Source organism: Phocoena phocoena, chromosome 6 (assembly GCF_963924675.1).
Source record: "Phocoena phocoena chromosome 6, mPhoPho1.1, whole genome shotgun sequence".
NCBI lineage: Eukaryota > Metazoa > Chordata > Mammalia > Artiodactyla > Phocoenidae > Phocoena > Phocoena phocoena.
Genome location: NC_089224.1, coordinates 7,728,515 through 7,750,283, shown reverse-complemented (window position 1 = coordinate 7,750,283; position 21,769 = coordinate 7,728,515). Strand labels below are relative to the sequence as shown.

General features: G+C 36.0%; 1 protein-coding gene across 1 annotated transcript; it reads right to left on the bottom strand.

The window, feature by feature from the left end:
• Positions 1 to 1,210: 1,210 nt before the first annotated feature.
• Positions 1,211 to 3,397, bottom strand: ADAM29 (ADAM metallopeptidase domain 29). Its single transcript, XM_065879245.1, has one exon. The coding sequence runs from the start codon at positions 3,395 to 3,397 to the stop codon at positions 1,211 to 1,213; it is 2,187 nt and encodes a 728-aa protein (XP_065735317.1).
• Positions 3,398 to 21,769: the final 18,372 nt, after the last annotated feature.

The following is a 21,769-nucleotide window of genomic DNA, read 5'->3' as shown; positions in this document are numbered from 1 at the left end:
GGAAAAAGTACTGATAATTTAAATTGTTTTCCCTTCCTTGTAATTTTTAAGTCTTCTAATCTTCATTTCCTCCACAGTTCTATGATACTTTAAAATAAAATTTTAAGAAATGTTCTTGGCATTGTATAGCTGTCATTTTCAGAAAAATTGCTTGTCTGCATAGACCTAACTAAAATTGAAAGTATCTTTTTTACCCTATTTTATAACCAAAGAAACCCAGAAATTTAGAGACAACTATTATTATCATTCTGTACTTTTTAAAATTTTGTTGGAAACTTGCAGTAAATGTAAGTAATTTTCCCAAGATGGTTAAGGGCAGTGGTAAAGAAAAACTCAATCAGACAAAGAAAAAAAATTGATATTTCCTCACTCCCAATGAATGGTACTTAATGAATAAGTACTTCATTATACCAAGATGAGTACTGTAACAGAATTCAGTCAGAAAAAAAAAATCAATGATTTTAGGGGGATGGAATTAAATATAAGGCATTGGGTAACCAGCTACTAAAGAACACAGCAAGTTAAGGGAGGCATTGTGCTAGTAACTGGTTAATAACCATAAAATACTAATTGCAAGAAGGTGATTTCATTCATGGAGCTGAAGAGCAAAGGGCAGAAGTAGGGTTACTTGAATCTGGAGAACTGTAAGGCTGGCCCCATGAATCTCAAAAATGAGACTCAAAACTCTCACAGCAGGTACTGCTAAGCTGGTGCAGAGGATCTGAGACATTGGTAGAGAGATCAAAGACCTGGGGCTCAGACCCAGACAGCTATGCTGGTATCTTTTAGACTGACAATGAGGTTGGTCTGGATTGAATTTTTTTTTAAAGGATATTGAAACTAAGTATAACTGCCAGTGTAATATTTGTTATTAAGATTGACATACAGGAAGCAGATCTCCCAGATTCCCAAATCCCCTTGCATTCACCCTGCTGCAGATCTCTGTAGAAAGAGGGCTGATACAGCAGCAGTGTGGTTCCTGTAATGCAGAGCACAAAATGGGAAGGGGCTTTGACACTGAAAAAGAGTAACTTAAAAACTGGTACACCACCCAGGTACCATGCCTTTTTCTAGAAAATATAAAGAAATACATTTCAGGAAAAATAAAATTTCTAATTATTTAAAATAAAGAAGAATAAGTAGAAACATTATAGGAGTTACCTTTTTTAATGCATATCTATTCAGATACATATTTGGGTACTAATTGTTTTTATTTCCCATGTTGAGTCTGAGTCTTTTGCTTGCGTTTTCCAGGTTGAGGCTGAACTTCTTTCTTTTTTTCCTTAGGTTTTTTCCTCATACAGAGCAATAGAAGACAGCATAATAGAATTAACAACAAAATAAGACATATTAGGGCCAGGTAAATCTTCTTTATCCTCTCTCTCTTAGGGGGTGGGCCACTGTCAACACTACCTCCATTGCCTTGTTTTAGGCAGTTGGGAGGGTCCCACTTATAGTTGCAATGGCAGTGATGTTTATTGTTGCAGATCCCCCTCATGTTACAGAACTTAGGTGAACAATTACTATCCAAGCGAGAGAGATGGACACACTTCCTTCCGATGCAGACATGTTCTGGGCCACACTCTGTGCCGTCTTTCACATCACCAATATCAGGTATGGTCATCCCAATGTGGTAGTCTGTACCCCAGCAGGTGGTATTGTTGAAGCGAGTCCCATGCACAGTAGAATGCTCTGTCAGAAGGGGAATTTCTGACACGTTATCGCACTGAATTCTCCCACATAAGCTGTCCAACATACTGCATTTTAGATATGTAGGGCCTTCGACTCCACAGTTACCAAAACGGTCACCTTGAGTGTTTACTTGTTTGTAGCAACTGTCGTTTGCATTTTTTGCCTTTTGGCCGAAAATCTGCCTACACTGTGCGTTGCGGTCATTACATCTCTTTTCATAGCAGTAGGCATTGTCATTACAGGGAATTCCATCCTCTACATATACATCGTCTGGGCACATATGGGATGATCCATTGCACCACTCTGGAAGATCACATTCATTGACCTCCTTTCTACACATTTCTCCTGATGGTAAGAACTTGCAGTCCTTGCAACAAAGCCCAAAAGCACAAGTAGACCCAAAACTCAGACTGCAGTTTGTCAGACAACAGGCATCTTTTGAACAATCCTGAAAAGATCCACAGTCACACTCTTCTCCTTCTTCAACAACACCATTTCCACAGCGCTTCCTTGAAAACATGTCCTTTGTGTATACAGTGTACTGCAAACATTTTGCCTGCTGTACAGAATATCCCCAAAAATAAGAATAACTACAATTGCTAAATTGGGCTATTGGTGGGTTGTCATGACGCATTATACATCTATAATAACCTGCAGAACATACACACAATACATCATCATGAAACATACCCAAATTATGACCTATATGATGAGCTACTGCAATTCCAATAATGGCCAAGGTTTTGTTTGCAAAAGTAACAACTGCACAACTAAAGTGTGACCTACACATTCCTGCAACAAAGCCTAAACCAGTTAATCCTCTCAAGGTCTTATTTATAAAAAGATGTACAGTATCATGTGCCATGCGGGCATCAATGGTATTAGCCTTCCAATCGCAAAAATCTCTCAGAGACCTCCTTACAGCATCCACTTCAACCTGGTTTCTTTTAGTCCAGATCTCCATACCAAACAATAACACCTTCATACCCATTACCTGATAAATGGAATCCACTATATTTACAATAAGAAATAGATCCTCCTGCAACTTTGAGACATTCCTTTTAAAATGATTATATAGAGCATTGTCCACCACCAGTGCAATTTCAACAAAGAATGAATGGATCCACCAGCCATCATAATGACTTTGTTTCTGGGTAGAATTATCAGTCTCTTGAAACTCAAATTGGTGTACAGTTTCCTCTTGCATAAAATCAGATTTCATGTTTGGGAATTGGGTCTCCTCACTGTCCATTTTATATACCAGGTGTTCAAATTTCGTAGAGAAAATCATGGGCTTAATTTCATAAACAACATCGTTTATCTGTAATAATCCTCGAAAGCCACCAGAACAGGTACTGAGGGCAACAAGGGATTCTGGGTCCCCCTCCACATAACCATGGTAGTAGCAGTCATTCTGGACAAAAGGCTGGTCCTTCAGGAGAGCGCCCTGGTCTGAGTAGGTGAACACTGGGAGGTGTCTGGACAGCAAATGCTTCTTGATATTCATGTGGAGAACGTGTCTCTGGCCCCCAAAATGCAGGCTGTAAGAGAGCCGGCCTGGAGGCTTCATGCTTCTGCCAGTGTGTGTTACCTTCAAGGGAATCACCACTTCTGGAGGACTGTGATATTGGGGGTGTTCAGCCCGGATGTGTCCTGAAAAAGACAGAAACACCCCAAGCCAGTGTAGCAAGAGTATGATCCTCATGTACAACAGGGCTTTAATCACAGTCATTATGAAGCTACTATTATTGGTCCAGAGAAGAAGGCAGGCAGGGTTGGGAGTCACAGATGGTCTGGCTCCTTATTCTGAGCTGCTTAGTGTACAGAGCTTATCATTAAGTATCTGTCTTCTGGCAGAGTTGAACCATTAGAGCATAAGCCCTACAAGTAAAACAAAATATAACATATGGATGGGGGTGATTAGAAAAGGGCCTAATAGGGAGAAAGAGAAAGTCATACAACAAAAGTGATTAGTGTTTTGATCAAGGGTTGACTCTAGAAACTGCACAGAATTTGCTTTTAATTATTGATAAGGCAGAGGGGCATTGGGGGAGTATGGAAGAGTGAAAACTGGCCATAGATTTATAGTTATTGAACTTGGATGGTGGGCAATTAAGGATTCATTATACTATTCTCTAAATATATGTATATGTTAAATATTTCCACAATAAATAGTTAAAAAAAATCTTAAGGGTAAGGTGACCATATGTCTTGGATTGCTGGGATTTTCCTGATTTACACACGTTAAATTGGTATAAGTAATAATACCTGTTTTTTTCAACCTCAAGTCCTAAATTACTCAATTACCTAAGATACATATTAAAAGCAACAACAACAATAACACTCTCCTGTTATTTTAAAATCTCTTTTATAGTACTTATTACCTCCCTAGAACAAAATGTTTAGTTTTATCTTTCTTACATTACTCTCCTCACTAGACTTGTCATATTAGAAGTACTCAAGAGCGTTATCTATGTCTTTCACAAATGTTAGTATCCCCAAAGTGCCTAGCTTAATTCTTTATATAGTAAAGAATGGTCAACTTGACTTTTATTGTGCCTTGGAGTGTTACTCAAAAGGTATTTACACTTGATTACATTTTAATGTACAATATTATTCAACACCTGTGGCTAATTTTGTTTTTGGAACAAAGGTTATAGACTCAGTTTTCCCTGCTTATTTTCTCTATTTACAACTAAATACTCTGGATATAATTAAGTGGAAGACAAAAAAATACCTCTGAAAGCTAAAAAGCAAAAGACAGACTGGCTAGAGACCTCTAGACTTGAGGAATGGCAACAAGGTGAGTTCCCTGGGTTTTCTTTTTTTTTTTTTTTTTTTTTTTTTTTGGGTTTTCTTTTAATTGCTCTCAGATATCCCAAATTGGGTGCTGGAGAGGTCTTTAACACCGAATCACCAGCAGGCGTAGACAAAAACAAACAAACAAAAAGCCTCAAGAATAGTTTTCTTTCTCTGTTCACATGACAGAGAATGGAAAAGCTCAACAGAGAACCAGTAAGGTGCTCCAGCATCTGCTCTTGAGCCAAGACACATGTGGATTGATTCATCCAGAGCAGCAACCTCAAAGACTTGTAGGCCAACCCAAAACACACTCCACAATCAGTGCACTGGTGGGCTGTTCAATCCACCTACATTGGCAATATAAAATCCCTGGCAGGCCAGCCTAACACTGATTCAATATCTAGGTAACTAACTACCTGATCTGCCTTCAGAGGCAGCAACAAAATCCCAACAATTTGACCCAACCTCAGCTCAACACTAGGGCAGGGAATGGAACCCTGTATTAAACATAGCAGTATCATTCATAAAGCCTGATATATCCCACCCCTTCACCAAATGACATAGGAGACACAGCCTATTGGCTTCTGTTTCTCACATCTCCAGATATGAATATGGACCAGTAACACCAGTTAAATCCAGAATGTTAGAGTAGATCAAGCAGAAGAAAGGACCACTCAGCTCAAAGATGGGTCATTGATAATTATTCAGTTAAAGTAGAAAAAAAGAATAAAGAAAGCAAACGGCTTATAGGACACCGACAAGAAGACCAGTATACACGTGATGGAAATCATAGAAAGAGAAAAAAAGAGAGAGAAAGGACCAGATAGCTTATTTAAAAAAAAATAATGGCTGAAAATTTCCCAAATCTTAAAAAAGAAATGGGCATCCACATGCACAAAGCCCAAAATGTCTCAAATGAGATGAATCCAAAGAAACCCAGATGAAGACTCATTAAAACTGTGAAAAGTCAGAGACAAGAAATTCTGAAAGTGGCAAGAGAAAACATGTCACATACAAAAGAACCACCATAAAACTGTGAGTAGATTTTTCAGCAGAAATCTTGCAAGTCTGGAGGGAGTGGGATGATGTAGTTAAAATGCTGAAAGAAAAAAATTATCAACTAAGAATGCTATACCTGGCAAAACAGTCTTTCAAAAAATAAAGAAGACATAAAGACATCACTAAACAAACAAAAGCTGAAGGAGTTTATCACTGTAAACTGTGATAAACTGTAAGGCACTGTAAGTGCTAATGAGATTTTTTAAAGTTGAAAGGATGCTAAACAGCAACATGATAGTGTAAGAAAGTATGAAATATACATACATATATATTATATAAACATATAAATGTAAACTCATCTATAGATAAAACCAGAATACATTATGACTTTAATTGTGATGGGTAAATTAATTTTAGTATCAAAGTCAATGATGAAAGTATTAAAAATTACTAAAACTGAAAAACATGTTAAAGAATACACAGTAGAAATTGAAATATAAGTTGTGACAACAACATAAAGTGTGAGCTAAAGAGAAGTTAAGTGTAGAGTTTTTGTATGCAGTTGAACTTAAGTTGGTATCAGCTTAACATAGACTACCTTAACTATGATATTTTATGTAAGCCCCAAGGTAACCACAAAAAATATAGAAGTTACACAAAAGAAAGAGAGAAAGGAATTAATGCATATAAAATACAAAAAAGTTCAACAAAACACAATGGAAGGCAACAAGAGAGGAAAAAAGACATACAAAAGAACAAAAAAGATTAATAGAAAACAAAGGACAAAATGATAATATTAGATCATTTCTTACCAATAATAACTTTAAACATAAATGGATTAAATTCTCCAATTAAAAGACATAGAGTGGCTGAATGGATGTAAAAAAATAAGACTCAATTATATGTTGTCTAGGAAAAATCCTCACTTTAGATGTAAGGAAACACATAGGCTAAAAGTGAAGATTGGAAAAAGATATTCCCTATAAATGGTAACCAAAAGAGCAGAAATGACTAGACATATCAGATGGAATAAACTTTAGGTCAAAAACTGTCAAAAGAGATAAAGAATAACATTATATAATGATAAATGGATTAATCCACCAGGAAAGTATAAGAAATATATATACACACCCAACATCAGAGCAATATAAATATATAAAGCAAACATTGACAGAACTGAAGGGAGAAATAGACAACAATTCCATAAAAGTAGACTTCAATACCCACTTTCAACAAAGGATAGAACTTCTAGACTGAATATCAACAAGGAAATAAAGCATTTTATAGCACTATAGACCAAATCAATCTAAAAGACATATACATAATATCCCACCCAACAGCAGCAGAATACAATTTCTCAAGATTACATGGATGTCTCTTCAAAATAGATCACATAGCTACAAAACAAATCTTAATAAACTTAAAGATACAGAAATCATACCAGGTATCTTTTGTGATTACAATTAAATGAAACTAGAAATCAAAGGCAAAGGGAAAAATGGAAAATTTACAAATAGGTTGAGATTTAAAATCATACTGTTAACAACGTTGAATCGAAGAAATCAAAAGAGAAACTAAAAAATGCCTTGAGACAAACAAAAATGAAAATGCACGTACTGTAACATATGGGATGCAGCAAAAGCAGTACTAGAAGGGAAGTTTATGATAGATGCCTACCTCATGAAACAAGAAAAAATCTCAAACAGCTTCACATTCCACCTAAAAGAACTGGAGAAGAACACACTAAGCCTAGAACTAGTAGAAAGAGAGAAATAACAAAGATCAGAGTGGAAATAAATAGAAACTAAAAATACAGTACAGATAGCTTATTTTTTGAATAAAAAATAAAAATATGTGATACAGACACACACAGACACGCACATCCATTTTCTTGATCCATTCAGCCATCAATGGACACTTAGACTATTCCATGCCTTGGCTATTGTAAATAATGCTGTAGTGAATATGAGAGTGAAGATATCTTTTTGGTATAGTGATTTTGTTTTCTTTGAATAAATGCCCAATAGAATTACTGGATTATGTAGTTCTATTTTTAATTTTTTGAGGAAACTTCAGGCTGTTTTCCATAGTGGCTATACCAATTTACATTCCTACCAAAGTATACAAGGGTCCCCTTTTCTCCACATCTTTGCCAATACTTGTTATTGCTTGTGTTTTTGATAATAGCCATTCTGACAGGTGTGAGGTGATATCTCATTGTGGTTTTGATTTGTATCTCCCTAATGATTACCGATGTTGAGGACCTTTTCATGTATGTGTTGGCCATTTGTATGTCTTCTTTGGAATAAATGTCTATTCACTTCCCACGCTTATTTTTAAATTGGGTTTTTTTTAAATTGAGTTGTATGAGTTTTATATATATATTGTATATTAACCACTTATCAGATATATGATTTGCAAATATATTCTCCCATTTGGTAGGGTGCCTTTTCATTTTGTTGGTTTCTTTTGATGTACAGAAACTTTTTGGTTTGATGCAGTCCCACTAATTTATGTTTGCTTTTATTGTCTTTCCTTTCAGTGTCAAATCCAAAAAGTTATTGCCGAGATTGATGTCTAGGAGCTTACCGCCTGTGATTTCTTTTAGGAGTTTGATGGTTCAGGTCTTACATTCAAGTCTTTAATCCAATTTGAGTTGATTTTGTTTATGGTAAAAGATTGTGGTCCAGCTTCATTCTTTTGCATGTGGCTGTCCAGTTTTTCCAACACCATTTATTAAAGAGACTGCTGTTCTTTCCCCATTGTGTTCTTTTTTTTTTTTTTTTTTTTTTTTTTGCGGTACGTGGGCCTCTCACTGCCGTGGCCTCTCCCATTGCGGAGTACAGGCTCCGGATGCGCAGGCCCAGCGGCCATAGCTCATGGGTCCAGCCGCTCCACGGCATGCAGGATCCCCCCGGACTGGGGCACGAACCCACGTCCCCTGCATCGGCAGGTGGACTCCCAACCACTGCGCCACCAGGGAAGCCCCCATTGTGTTCTTGAAAACTATGACTATGGCTTTGTAATATAGTTTAAATCAGGAGGTTTGATGCCTCCAGCTGTTTTGTTTTTCTCAAGATTGCTTTGGTTATTGTGGGTCTAAGGATTTGTACTATTTTTGTGAAAAATGCCATTGGAATTTTTATTGGAATTGCATCAACTCTCTAGATCATTTTGCCTGGTGTGGACATTTTAACAATTTAATTCTTCCAATCCATAAGCATAAAATACCTTCCTATTTCTTTTTTGTCTTTTTCAGTTTCTTTCATCAATGTCTTTATAGTTTTCAGTATACAGGTCTTTCATCTCCTTTGTTAAATTTATTCCTAGGTATTTTATTCTTTTTGATGTAATTAGAAATGAGATTTTCTTAATTTCTCTATCAAGTTAATTATTAGTGTATAGAAATGCAACAAATTTTTGTGTATTGATTCTGTATCCTGCAAATTTACTTATTAGTTCTAACAATTTTTGGTGGAGACTTTAGGATTTTTTACATCTGCAAATATGATAGTTTTATTAGTTTTATTTTTTCCTTTCTTATTTGGATGCCTTTTATTTCTTTTCTTGCTTAATTGCTCTGGCTAAGACTTCTGGTACTATGTTGAATGAAAGTGGCAAGACTGGACATCCTTGTCTTGTTCCTGATCTTAGAGAAAATGCTTTTAGTTTTCAGCTTTTTACCTTTGAGTGTGATAAGAGCTGTGAGCTTGTCATATATGGCCTTTATTGTGTTGAAGTGTGTTCTTTCTATACCCAATTTGTTGAGAGTTTTTATCATACATAGATATTGAATTTTGTCAAATGATTCTTTGCATCTATTAAGTTGATCGTATGAGTTTTATTCTTCATTTTGTTAATGTGGTGTAGAACACTAATTTGTGTATATTGAATCATCCTTGCATCCCAGAAATAAATCCTACTTGATCGTGGTGTATGATCCATTTAGTGTATTGCCAAATTCAATTTGTAAATATTTTGTTGAGGATTTTTACATCTGTCTTAATCAGGGATATTGGCCTATAGGTCTAATGTGTCGTTTTAAGTCCAGTGCTTCTTTTTTGATTTTCTGTTTGGATAATCCACCCATTGATAAAAGTGCGGTATTGAAGTCCTCTACTATTTTTGTATTGCTGTCCTTTTCTCCCTTTAGGTCTGTTAATATTTGCTTTATAGATTTATATGCATGCATAAATATTTACAAATTTATATCCTCTTTCAATTGAAGCAAAGTTTCTGTAGGCTAAGTAGTCTTATTTATACCCATGACTAGGAGACAGTGTTACAAAGTAGGCATCAGTCTGAAGCATTATTGCTAGGTTCAAATACCAGGACTTATTCTTACTAGATATGTTGATTAAATTCTCATAGAGTTGGTTTCTTTTCTTGTAAAATGGAAATGAAATGAGTATCTTCTGGGATGGTTTTGGTGGTTAAATGAGATAACCCAGGTTAAATATTAGGGACAATGCCTACCATATTAAATGTTTGATAAATAATAGTTTTATTATTTTTAAATAAAACCAACAAATGATTTCACAAGTTTCTAGTTAATTCTGTCTACAAACTATTCTTTCTTTTATACTGAACAGGAAATAACTTTCTAAACAAATGGATTTTCATTAAAGAATGTCTGTTTGAAGCAGCGTTTCTCTGTGTGATTCCGTATCTTTAGAAACATCTGCACCTTAATACTTTGTTTCTTTTTCAGCAAGCAAGAAAAACAGAAAATACACACTATGAATTTCCAGCTTTTTCTAAGCCTTTAAGGTAATTTTTGTCATCAATTTTCCTCTAACATTTTATCTTCTGTTTTGTTACTTCTCTGTTTTTCAGGAGCACAGGATTTTGCATAACAAACTGGAGAGTCACTTCCTTTTTCCTTTGAAATGGATACTTTTCCTGGCTCCTTTAATTTTGGCATAAGTACAAGAGGTATGAAAACTCTTTCAGATTTAATAATGTAAAACAAAATCTTTCTGAGAACATTTGAGTTGAACAGTTTTAAAAGGGAAAACTGCATAGTTTAAAGTCATTTCCCCTGTCTCATTGTGAGGTATTTCCTTTCAGCTCATCTTTAACAAAAGATCCATTTAGTTAATTCTATATTTCTTAGCCTTGGAGGCATGAACATATGAAATGGGCAAGACAGCTATGATATTTTAATAGTATTTAAAAAAAATAAACGGCTTTTTAGAACAGTTTTAGATTTACAGAAAAACTGCAGATATAGTACAGAGTTCCCATATATGCTCATGACCATTCTTTCCCCATAAGGAACATTTTACATTAAATGGTACACTTTTCACTGTTGAACCAATATTCACACATTATTAAGGTCCATGTTTATTTCAGATTTCCTTAATTTTTACCTAATGTTTGTTTTTAGTTCTAAGACCCCATCTAGGACACCATGTTATGATAAGACATCATGTATTCTTAGGTTCCTCTGGCTGTGGCATTGTTGTTTTTGATGACCTTGACAGTTTTGAGGAGTACTGGGCAGATGTTTTGCAGAATACCCCTCAATTGAGGCTTATCTGATTTTTTAAATGATTAGATTGAGATTATAAGTTTTTGTAAGGAAGGCCACAGAGGTGAACTTCCATTTCATCACATCATATCAGGTGTGCCTCCTGTCAACTTGATATCACTGTTGATGGTGGTCATCTAGCTTGCTCGTGTTTGTCCAACTTCTCCACTGTACAGTTACTCTTTTTTTCCCTTTTTTCATATTGTACTCTTTGGAAGGACGTCACTTTGCACAGCCCACATCTAAGAAATGGGGAATTATGCACTTCCTCTAAATTCCTAACACCCACTAGTTCTTTTATTGTTTTTTTACTGCCTTTTGCAGAATGTCATATAACTGAAATCATATATTAGGTACATTTTTCAGATTTTCTTTCACTTAGTAGTATGTACTTAAGGTTCATCCATGTCTTTTTGTTGCTTCATTTCTTTTTATTACTGAATGCTATCCCTTGTGTTGATAAAACCAGTATGTTTATTCATTCACATATTGAAGGTCATTTTGGTTTCTTTCAGTTTTTGGTGATTGTGAATAAAGTTGCTATAAACATTCATGTTCTGGTTTTTGTACGAACATAAGTTTTCAAATTACTTGCATAAATACTGAGGAGTACGATCGTTGGATTTTATGGCAAAACTATGTTTAACTTTGCAAGAAACTTACAAACTGTCTTCCAAAGTGTTTGTACCATTGTGCTTCTACCAGTAATGAATGAGAGTTCCTCTTGCTCTGCGTCCTTACCAGCAATTTGTATTGTCTGCTTTTTGGGTTTTACTCATTCTAACAGGTATGTAGGGGTATTTCATTGTTTTAATTTGCAATTTCCTCATGACAAATGATGTTGAGAATCCCCTCCTCTGCTTATTTGCCATCTGTACATTTTCTCTGATAGAGTGTTCAGATTTTTTTCCCATTTCTAAATTGGGTTGTTTGTATTATTATTGTTGAGTTTTTAGGGTGATTTGTATTTGGATCAAATCCTCTATCATATATATGTTTTGTATATAATTTCTCCCATCTGTGACTAACTTTTAAAATTCTCTTTACTGTGTTTTCCACAGAGCAGAATTTTTAACTGTAATAAAATCCAATATGTCATTTTTATTCTTTTATGAATCATGCTATTGGTGTTATATCTAAAAATTTGTTGTCAAAGCATCCAGACATTGTCTTATGTTTTCTTCTGGAAGTTTTATAGTTTCGTGTTTTATATGTATGTTTATGATCCATTTTGAGTTAATACTTACGGAAGTTGTAAGGTTTGTGTCTTTGGATGTTCAATATTCTCAACACCATTTGTCAAAAGATGATCTTTCTCCATTGATTTGCCTTTATTACTGCAACAGAAATCAGTAGACTATATTTGTGTGGGTTTGTTTCTAGGCTCTCTGTTTTGTTTCATTAATGTGCACATTCTTTCACCAATACCATGTGCTTTTTTTTTAAACTATAGCTTTATAGTGAGCCAGATAGCATAGTCCTCCAACTTAGTTGTTCTTTAAAATTATGTGGGTTATTCTAAGTCTTTGGCCTTTTTTTAAAACTTTAGAATCTGTTTATAAATACCTACAAAATAACTTCTTGGGTTTTTGATTGTAATTGCGTTGAATGTATAGATCAATTTGGGAAGAATGGACATTTTAATAATATTTAGTTTTTTCAATCCATAAACATGAAATACTTCTCTTTTTACATAGATGTTCTTTGATTTTTAATCAGAGTCTTTTAGTTTTTCATACTTAGATCCTGCACATATTTTGTTATACTTAAACCTAAGTTTTATTTTCATCTTTTTGAGCTATTGGCAAATTTTTAAATCTCCAAATATTTGGAAATTTCCCAGCTAATTTTCTATTTTATTTTTTATTTCTAGCTTAACTCTGTAGTGGTCTGAAAACATACTTTATATGAGAAGTTGATAGTCACAGAAATAGTAAAGACATAGAAAATATGAATGACCCTGTCAAACATCTTGATCTGACACTGATGGAACACTATGCCCTATCTGTGTAAAACACACATTCTTTTCAAGTGTGCATGGAACATTCAGAAAGATATACCATCTATAGGACCATAAACTGAGACTCAATCAATTTCAAAATATTGAAATAGTTAAAGTATGTTACCTACTATAACGATCAAATTAGAAGTTAATACTAAGATATCTAGAAAAGCCTTTAACATTTGCAAACTGAGCAGTACACTCCCATATAATCTATGTGTCAATAAAGAAATCTCAAGAGAAATTTAAAAGCTGTTTCAAACTGAATGGTAATGAATAATAAAACATCTAAATTATGTAGTTTGCAGCTAAAGCAGTGCTATTATTAGGAAGTACTAGACACATGCTATTAGAAAACACTAGAAAATGCTATTATTAGAAAATTTCTAATAAGAAAGACTCAATCAGGGAAGAAAAAGAGTAAATTAAACCTAAAGCAGGCAGAAGGAAGGAAATAATAAAGAGTAGAAACCAAGGAAACAGAAAATTAGCAAAGCCAAATTTTCTTCATTGGAAAAACTAATAAAAATGATACGCCTCTAGTGAGGCTAATCAAGAAATAAAAGAGAAAACATACAGTACCAATTTCAAGAAAGAAACAGGTGATATCACCTCAGACCCTACAGGCATTAAAGGGATAAAAGGGATGTTATGAATAACTTCATGAAATGAATAATTTCCTTGGAAACATACAATTTATCAAAAGTAATTTAAGATTACATAGAAAATCTCAATTGCTATTAATCTGTCAAAGAAATTGAATTTATCAAAAGCTTCTGCTCGAAGAAAATTTCATGCACAGAGCATATAAAAAAGTTTCACAATGGGGTTCAAGACAGCAATGCAAGAAGATGCTGAACTCACCTCCTCTGACAGACACACTGAATATACAGCTACATATGGAACAACATCCTCTGGAAAAAACCTAAAAACTGACTGAGTAGCTCCTAAACATACATACAGAAGACGAACAAATGGCCAACAGGCACGTGGAAAGGTACTCAACATCACTCATCATAGGGGAAAGGCAAATTAAAACCACAATGAGATATCACCTCATACTTGTTACAGTGGCTGTTATCAAAAAGATAAGAAATAACAAGTGTTGGCAAGGATGTGAAGAAAAGGGATCCCTTGTGCATTGTTGGTGGGAATGTAAATTGGTCCAGCCGCTATGGAAAATAGTTTGGAGGTTACTCAAAAAACAAAAAATAGAACTACCATATGATCCAGCAATTCCACTTCTGAAGAAAACGAAAACACTAACTCAAAAAGTAGATTCACTCCCATGTTCATGAAGCATTATTTAAGTAGCCAAGAAATGAAAATAACCTAATTGTTCATTGATGGATGAATGGATAAAGAAAATGCAAACTTTCTTCCAAAGTGTTTGTACCATTGTGCTTCTACCAGTAATGAATGAGAGTTCCTCTTGCTCTGCATCCTTACCAGTGTGTGTGTGTGTGTGTGTGTGTGTGTGTGTGTGTGTGTGCATGTGTGTGCTAAGTGAACTGTCAGCCAGATAAAGATAAACACTACATGATTTTACTTATATGTGCAAGGTAAAATAACAGCAAAAATACAGAGGAAAAAAAAAAAGCTCACATAAAGACAACCGATAGGTGTTTGCCAAAGGCAGGGGGTGAGGGATGAATGAAATGGGTGAAGTGAGTCAAAAGGTTCAAACTTCCAGTTACAAAATAAATCATGGGGATGTAATATACAGCATTGTTCCTATAGTTAATAATACCATATTGCATATTTGAAAGATGGTGAGAATAGATCTTAAAAGTTCTTATTGCGGGACTTCCCTGGTGATGCAGTGGTTAAGAATCTGCCTGCCAATGCAGGGGACATGGGTTCGAGCCCTGGTCCAGGAGGATCCCACATGCCGCAGAGCAACTAAGCCCGTGCGCCACAACTACTGAGCCTGTGCTCTAGAGCCCGCGAGCCACAAGCACTGAGCCTGTGCACCACAACTACTGAAGCCCGCGCACCTAGAGCCCATGCTCCACAACAAGAGAAGCCACCGCAATGAGAAGCCCGCACACCGCAACGAAGAGTAGCCCCCACTCACCGCAACTAGAGAAAGCCCGCGCGGAGCAACAGAGACCCAACACAGCCAAAAATAAATAAATAAATTGATTTAAAAAAAAGTTCTTATCGCAAGAAAAAAATTACAGCTATGTATGGTGACCAATGTTAACTAGTTTTATTGTAGTGATCATTTTGCAGGGTTAGATCACTATTTTGTATACCTGAAACTAATGTTTTATATTGACTATACCTCAATTAAAAAAAAATAGTAAAATTTGCCTTGGGTTTCCCTGGTGGTGGAGTGGTTAAGAATCCGCCTGTCAATGCAGGGGACACGGGTTTGAGCCCTGGTCTTGGAAGATCCCACATGCCTCAGAGCAACTAAGCCCGTGTACCACAACTACTGAGCCTGTGCTCTAGAGCCCATGAGCCACAACTACTGAGCCCGTGTGCCACAACTACTGAAGCCCACGCACCTAGAGCTCGTGCTCCACAATGAGAAGCCACCGCAATGAGAAGCCTGTGCATGGCAACAAAGAGTAGCCCCCGCTCGCCGCGACTAGAGAAAGCCCGTGTGCAGCAACGAAGACCCAATGCAGTCAAAAATAAATACATAAAGTAGATTAAATAAAAATAACCTTGAAAAATAAAATAAAATTTGCCTTAATAAAAAAAAGAATATCAAGAATAGAAAACTGAAAGTATTTGAGTATGACAGTACAAAGTGTGTGCTGGGTCTAGGAGATTTGAGGCTAGAGAATGAGTCAAAGGAACACTTGGGGAGAGCCTTGGTTGCTCTGTGGCTTACATTAGTTTCTAATAAATAATTACTAAAACCACAACAACTACTCCTGCAGGAACATGTATGTAGTTAGTATAATACATAGTAGTTTTTGTAACTTTTTTTTTGATGTCACTCTATATATATCTTTTAGTACTCTGGAAAAGCACCATATAACATATATTAATATGAAAAAAAGGTATTACAGTTAAGTGTATAACAATATTACACTATGTAGAAGAGAATTTTAAGGACCATTAACCATTTCTCTTTAAAATGGCTTCTGGGAGTTAAATATCCTATATTTGAAAATGATATCACATTATCAAATACGCTCTTCACCTTTTTTAGTCTTATTTTAACCTCATTCTTCACAATTTCATTTTGAGCAGTGCTATATATTTACCTTTGAAATCACTGCTACTGTTAAAAAAATAGGTTTCTTTCCAGAGCATTCTCATATATAAATCTTGTCTTCAAAGGAAATACAGATCTTCCTTGCTTACAGTGGGGTTATGTCCTGATAAACCCACTGTGAATTGGAAACATCTTAAGTCAAAAATGCATTTAACAGACCTAACCTACCCAACATCATAGCTTAGCCCAGCCTGCCTTAAACATGCTCAGAACACTTACATTAGCCAACTGTTGAGGAAAACCGTCTAACACAATGCCCATTTGCTGAATATCTCATGTAATTTATTGAATCCTGCGCTGAGGGTGAAAAACAGTATGGTTGTGTGGGTAGAGAATGGTGGTAAGTAGGTTTCAGTTAGCTTACCCTCGTGATCACGTGGGTGATGGGTGGCTGTGGCTGCCACTGCCCAGCATCACAAGAGAGGATCAGACCAAATATTGAAAAAAGTTCAAACCTTAGAATTCAAATACAGTTTCTATTGAATTTGTATGGCTTTCTCACTATAGTAAAGTCAAAAAATCATAAGTCAAACCATCATATATTGGGAACCGTCTGTACTTCTTGCTGGATTTCATTCATTCTCAGATTACTTTAGTAATATTAAAAATGCCAGAGAGATTTGTAGGGATTCAAACATTTTCTCCTCAAATCACATAGATTCACCCTCAAAAGCTACTATTAAATCTAAAGTGGCTGTATTTTCAACTACTACCTACCTGTCCAACTGAGTGACGTTTTTGGATAAGAGTTGGTGGCTTTGTCTAGTTGCCCTTGGCTAGCCTCTGAACCATAGCATGTAGAATTCATCCTATTTCTGGTTGTTTTGTAAAGCATGAAATGAAGAGGCTTGAGCAGAGAAGAAAAATCCAAAATTCCCCTTAGGTGATTAGGATTTTGGTCCTAAAATCCAGGTCCAGACTATCTCACTCTTGAATTAATTTAACTAAGTCTTTCTGAGAGTGGAAATTGATGAGCTAAAATGGATGCTGGGTGATGTCCTCAGCTACTATCCTTAAGGCAGGCATCTTTAACAAGGAAACACATCCCTATTCTGTTTTTGGATAATAATTTGGATTATAGCCAGTAGGCTTTTGTATTCCCAACTCAATATCAGTTGCTGGGGAGCACTCAACGATTTTTTATTAAAATGCCCTCATGGGTTTGTCCAGAAGTATTTTAAATTTTGGGTACCACTCATTAACAACAGACAATGAAATTTGTTTCCTCACTAACGTTGATTGAATACAGTGGCCAGTTTATCCTAGATGTGTGGGTAATATATATCATGTAAAAATTTTCAGGATTTTCTCTGAGGCCACAAGCAGCCACTCTAAGTGTGGAAAGAGTTATTTCCACATAAAAAATGGCTTTTTCTTACTTTGGACCAAAGGCTGGCATCATACAGTATTTCATGATATTCTCTTTGAACTTCTACAAAGTCATGGTCTCTTTTAGTATTGTGAGGTTTGGGATCTTGGTGGTGACTGCCTGTTTGGCACAATGATCGACAAGGTCATTTCCTTTTGCTTAGATATCTCTCTTTGAATGGGCTTCTATCTCGAAAATAGCCAACTCCTTAAAAAAAATTATAGCTATTAAAGTGTCCCGGGAGGGTGGGAGGGAGGGAGACATAAGAGGGAAGAGATATGGGAACATATGTTCATGTATAACTGATTCACTTTGTTATAACACACCATTGTAAAGCAATTATACTCCAATAAAGATGTTAAAAAATAATGTCCCTAATATGCTGGCCATTCTAAACTAGGGTTCCTACTTAGGTTAAGCAGCTTTATTTTTCTCTAAAGCTTTCAGAAATAATAGACTATTTCCAAAGTATTTCTACTATTAGTGTGTGTATAAAACCCTATTCTTTTTATTTAGCCAGGAAGCTATTGGGATCACAACAGGTTCTGTCATCTGGGAAGATTTTGCCTCTGGAAAGGAGTCATATTCTAGTGGTGAGTTGAGATCTGCTATAATATATTCAGCCTGATATTTTCTGGCTCTGTTATTAAGAGATGACTGAAGAGCAAGATTAAATCTAGATTTCTAGGGATGTTTTAATAAACTTATTAGGAGTGTTTTGATAAATCTATTAGATATTTGAAAAACAGCAATTAGGGAGTCATGAACTTCCCTTCTGTGGAAGAAGAGAAGTAGAATTTAAAGTATTACAAGGATGAATGGAAATGCAGTAAGAAATATGACTTGATAGGAAATAAGCCTTCTTACTGGTAAATATTGCATTGTTTCAGTGGGTGGCAAAGTTTGGCAACTTAAACCATTAGGTTTAAGACAGACTCTAAAAGAAATTATGTTAGCAGAAGTCTCCACCATGTTGGCAATCAGCTTTAAATGAGGAGGACCTTGATACTGGGCTAATACTAGAAAAACAGTTGCCTGGTATTGATCTGTGATGATTCCATAAAGTTGAGTCAGAACACCAAGGGCTTGTCCAAATCTCTTATGTACAAATAGGTAGCAAGATTTATGACAAGGTAGGCCCATAATGAGAGGCTGTTGAAGAGCTGATTTTTTAAAGCACAAACTGCCTATTCATGCTTAAATTCCCAGGTAAGAGATTTGGTTAACAAAGACATGGTTAAGTCGTACAGTATTGGAGCAATTCCTGTAAATTGGTGTGGCAGGCAGAATGCTTAAAATAGCCCCTCCCCCAGATTCCCTGATGTTCACACCCTGGTATAGTCCTTCCCACTTACATGTAGGTAGGGCCTGTGAACATGATAAATGGCACTTGTGTGACTAGATTTTGTTATATGGCAAAGGGGACAATATTTTACAGGTGTAATTGAGATCCCTAATTAGTTGACTGAGTGATTCAAAAGGGACATTATTCTGGGTGGGACTGACCTAATCAGGTGAAAGCCATAAAAGCAAGAGGCTCTTCCTCAAAGAGAAAGAAACAACCAGGTTGAAAGCTGCCAGTGGAGGGTGCCAACCTCTAGAGCTGAGGACATCAATGCTATAACCACAAGGAACTAAATCCTGTCAATAGCCTAATGAGCTTGGAAGAGGCCTTCCAGCTCCAGACAAGAACAGCAATGTGGCCGATACCTTGATTTCAGCTTGTAAGACCCTGGGCAGGGGGCCCATCTAAGCTGTGCCTGGATTCCTAATCCATGGGCATTGTGATATTATAAATGTATGTTGGTTACTAACCAGGAAAAATTCTGAATCGTTACAATTTTTCAGAATTGAGAAATTTGCCTCCTCGACATAAATTACGACCCAAGGAATATACTTTACTTTGATGGAAATTTTACTTCTCTTCAGGAAGTGTATAGCCTATTAGAGAAGAAACAATAAATAGATAGATGGAGTCAGTTCTAGAGCTCAACTGAACTTGAGTCCAAAAAAGATGACCAATATATGAGATAAAAATATAAGGAATGTAACTCAGGTCTTGGTTGAGGACTTTATTGATTTTCCGAAGAGAGAACAAAGAAACAACTAAATTAAAAAGATGTTAAAGAACAGAAAACAGATTTATAGCTATAACATATGCACCAAAATAAGAGAATATTTGGATTTGGTACTATAAGGAAGTAGGAAATGATTATTAGATTTATACTCCTGAGATTTTGAACAGATCTATATCCCTGCCCTTTGGATTATTTTTTCCTTTCCTTTTTTAGCTTAGAGAATAAAAGTATTACAAAGAATGATACAAGGGTTAATGATTCATTTCTCTGTTAGGTTTTTATCTTTTTGATTTTAGTACTTCTTTTGGTTCTGGTTTTAGAAGGTATGGACCAAACCTGGGGAGATATTTGGAGAGTTCAGTCTGATAGGTTCAGCTCAAATAATGTTGGAAAATCAGCATAATTTATGCCCAGAAGTATGATTATTCCTTAGACATTTAACTTCTATTAAGAGTACAGGGAAACCAATGGTTAAATTATCTATGACCTGATTATGATCTAGGAGTCCTCAGGAATGTCCAGGAATAGGCCATCAGGAGAGCATCTATTTTAAAGTAAATCCTTCATCTCACCCTATTTAGTTAGTGGGTGTGATGTCACAAAGGAGGAAAGAATTTTCTCTCTTGAAGGTCTGAGGTTGACAAGCTGGGCCAGGCAAAGTGTTTGAAGGGTATTGAAAGTACCTAGCACATGATAGCTGTTGGTTCCCTGTGAGAGGCTGGAGAAGAGTTTCAGGAAATATGACAGATGTCATACAGCCTATCAGTCAAAAATTTGCAAGATTTTTCTTTAGTATTTAGAGAAATTGGCCCTTGAAATAAAAGGAAATTGGTCACTTGATTCCCCCTTGGAGAAACTTCATTAATTGCCCCTTTTGTATCTTAGCTATCTTAGCTAAAAAACGGTGCAGCTATTTTTCCAATACCCTTTCTGTTCAAAGTGTACACATTTGAGGAGTTAAGGAAGAGTCTTTAAGAAAGAATTTTCAAGGACAGTCTCCTGCCTTTGCTAAGCAGGATTTAATACAGTTTTACTGTCAAATTCTAGCTTTACTCTTTTTCTATATGAAATTTCACATTTTATTCTTCACTTTTTCTCACCAGAAACGATCTCTATCTTAGCTATATTCCACTTTTATTTTTACTCAAATCTTGTGAGTATGGTAGCTGGATGCTGGGGCAGGGGGGTGGGCAGGAAGGTCCATTCTCTGAAGTTCTCCTTAAGCTGCAGTCCTAAGCAGGTACTATAAACAGCGGGACCCAGATCTGAGGTCTTCACGAGTGATCCTGGCCCTTCTCCAGAGGTAATGCTTGGCTTAGTATGAGTTCACCCTTCACAAGGGGTAGGGTTCTTTTTCTCCTCGTTTTTCTGTAACTATAGTGGGTTCCCATCTGTGTCCTCGGGCATCAGGTTTTGAGGACCTTGCATATTAAGGCTTTGTTTCCATAGGACAGATAAGAAAGATGAGATGGGTGGACATTAGGTATTTGGTATTTGGATATTGGTATTTCCTGTTTCACTCCCCAGACAGCACCTGGAGGGAAACTTTCTTAGGATTTTTTTCCAGTCTTCCCTGTGAGTACCTGTGGGGTTCCTGGAGGGGAAGTTTGCAGAAGGGTGCAAACTTAATTTGCTCGTGTCTCTCTCAGGCTCACCTATCCTCAGACTTGAGCAATTAGTTAAAATCTGGTTGATTCTTCTTACCAGCTTATATGCCACTCAGCATCTTGTCTCAACTAAGCAAATTGCTGGATCCTGCGTCTCCCCGAGAGTGCTTTTCACATTCCTGCTTTTAGTTAAAATGTTTTCCATTGAAATTTTTATAATCTAATTGAAAAAATAATTAATTTCCATTTTTCAAGGTTTTTTCTTATTGTAAGGGAGGGGGAAACACTATCTATTTCTCCACATCTCTGAGAAGACATCAGAACCTAGCAGCATCTGGTTTTTACGCAATTTTCCTACCGTTTTGGTTGAATCTAAAGTATTTTCCAGTACTGTGTCTTAAACAAAGCCATTTTCTCTGGAAAGTCAGCTGATCACTAGCTGTGTAGAGTGG

Bases quoted from the DNA above. Each gene is read 5' to 3' on its own strand.
- ADAM29 (XM_065879245.1), bottom strand. From the start codon at position 3,397: ATGAGGATCATACTCTTGCTACACTGGCTTGGGGTGTTTCTGTCTTTT.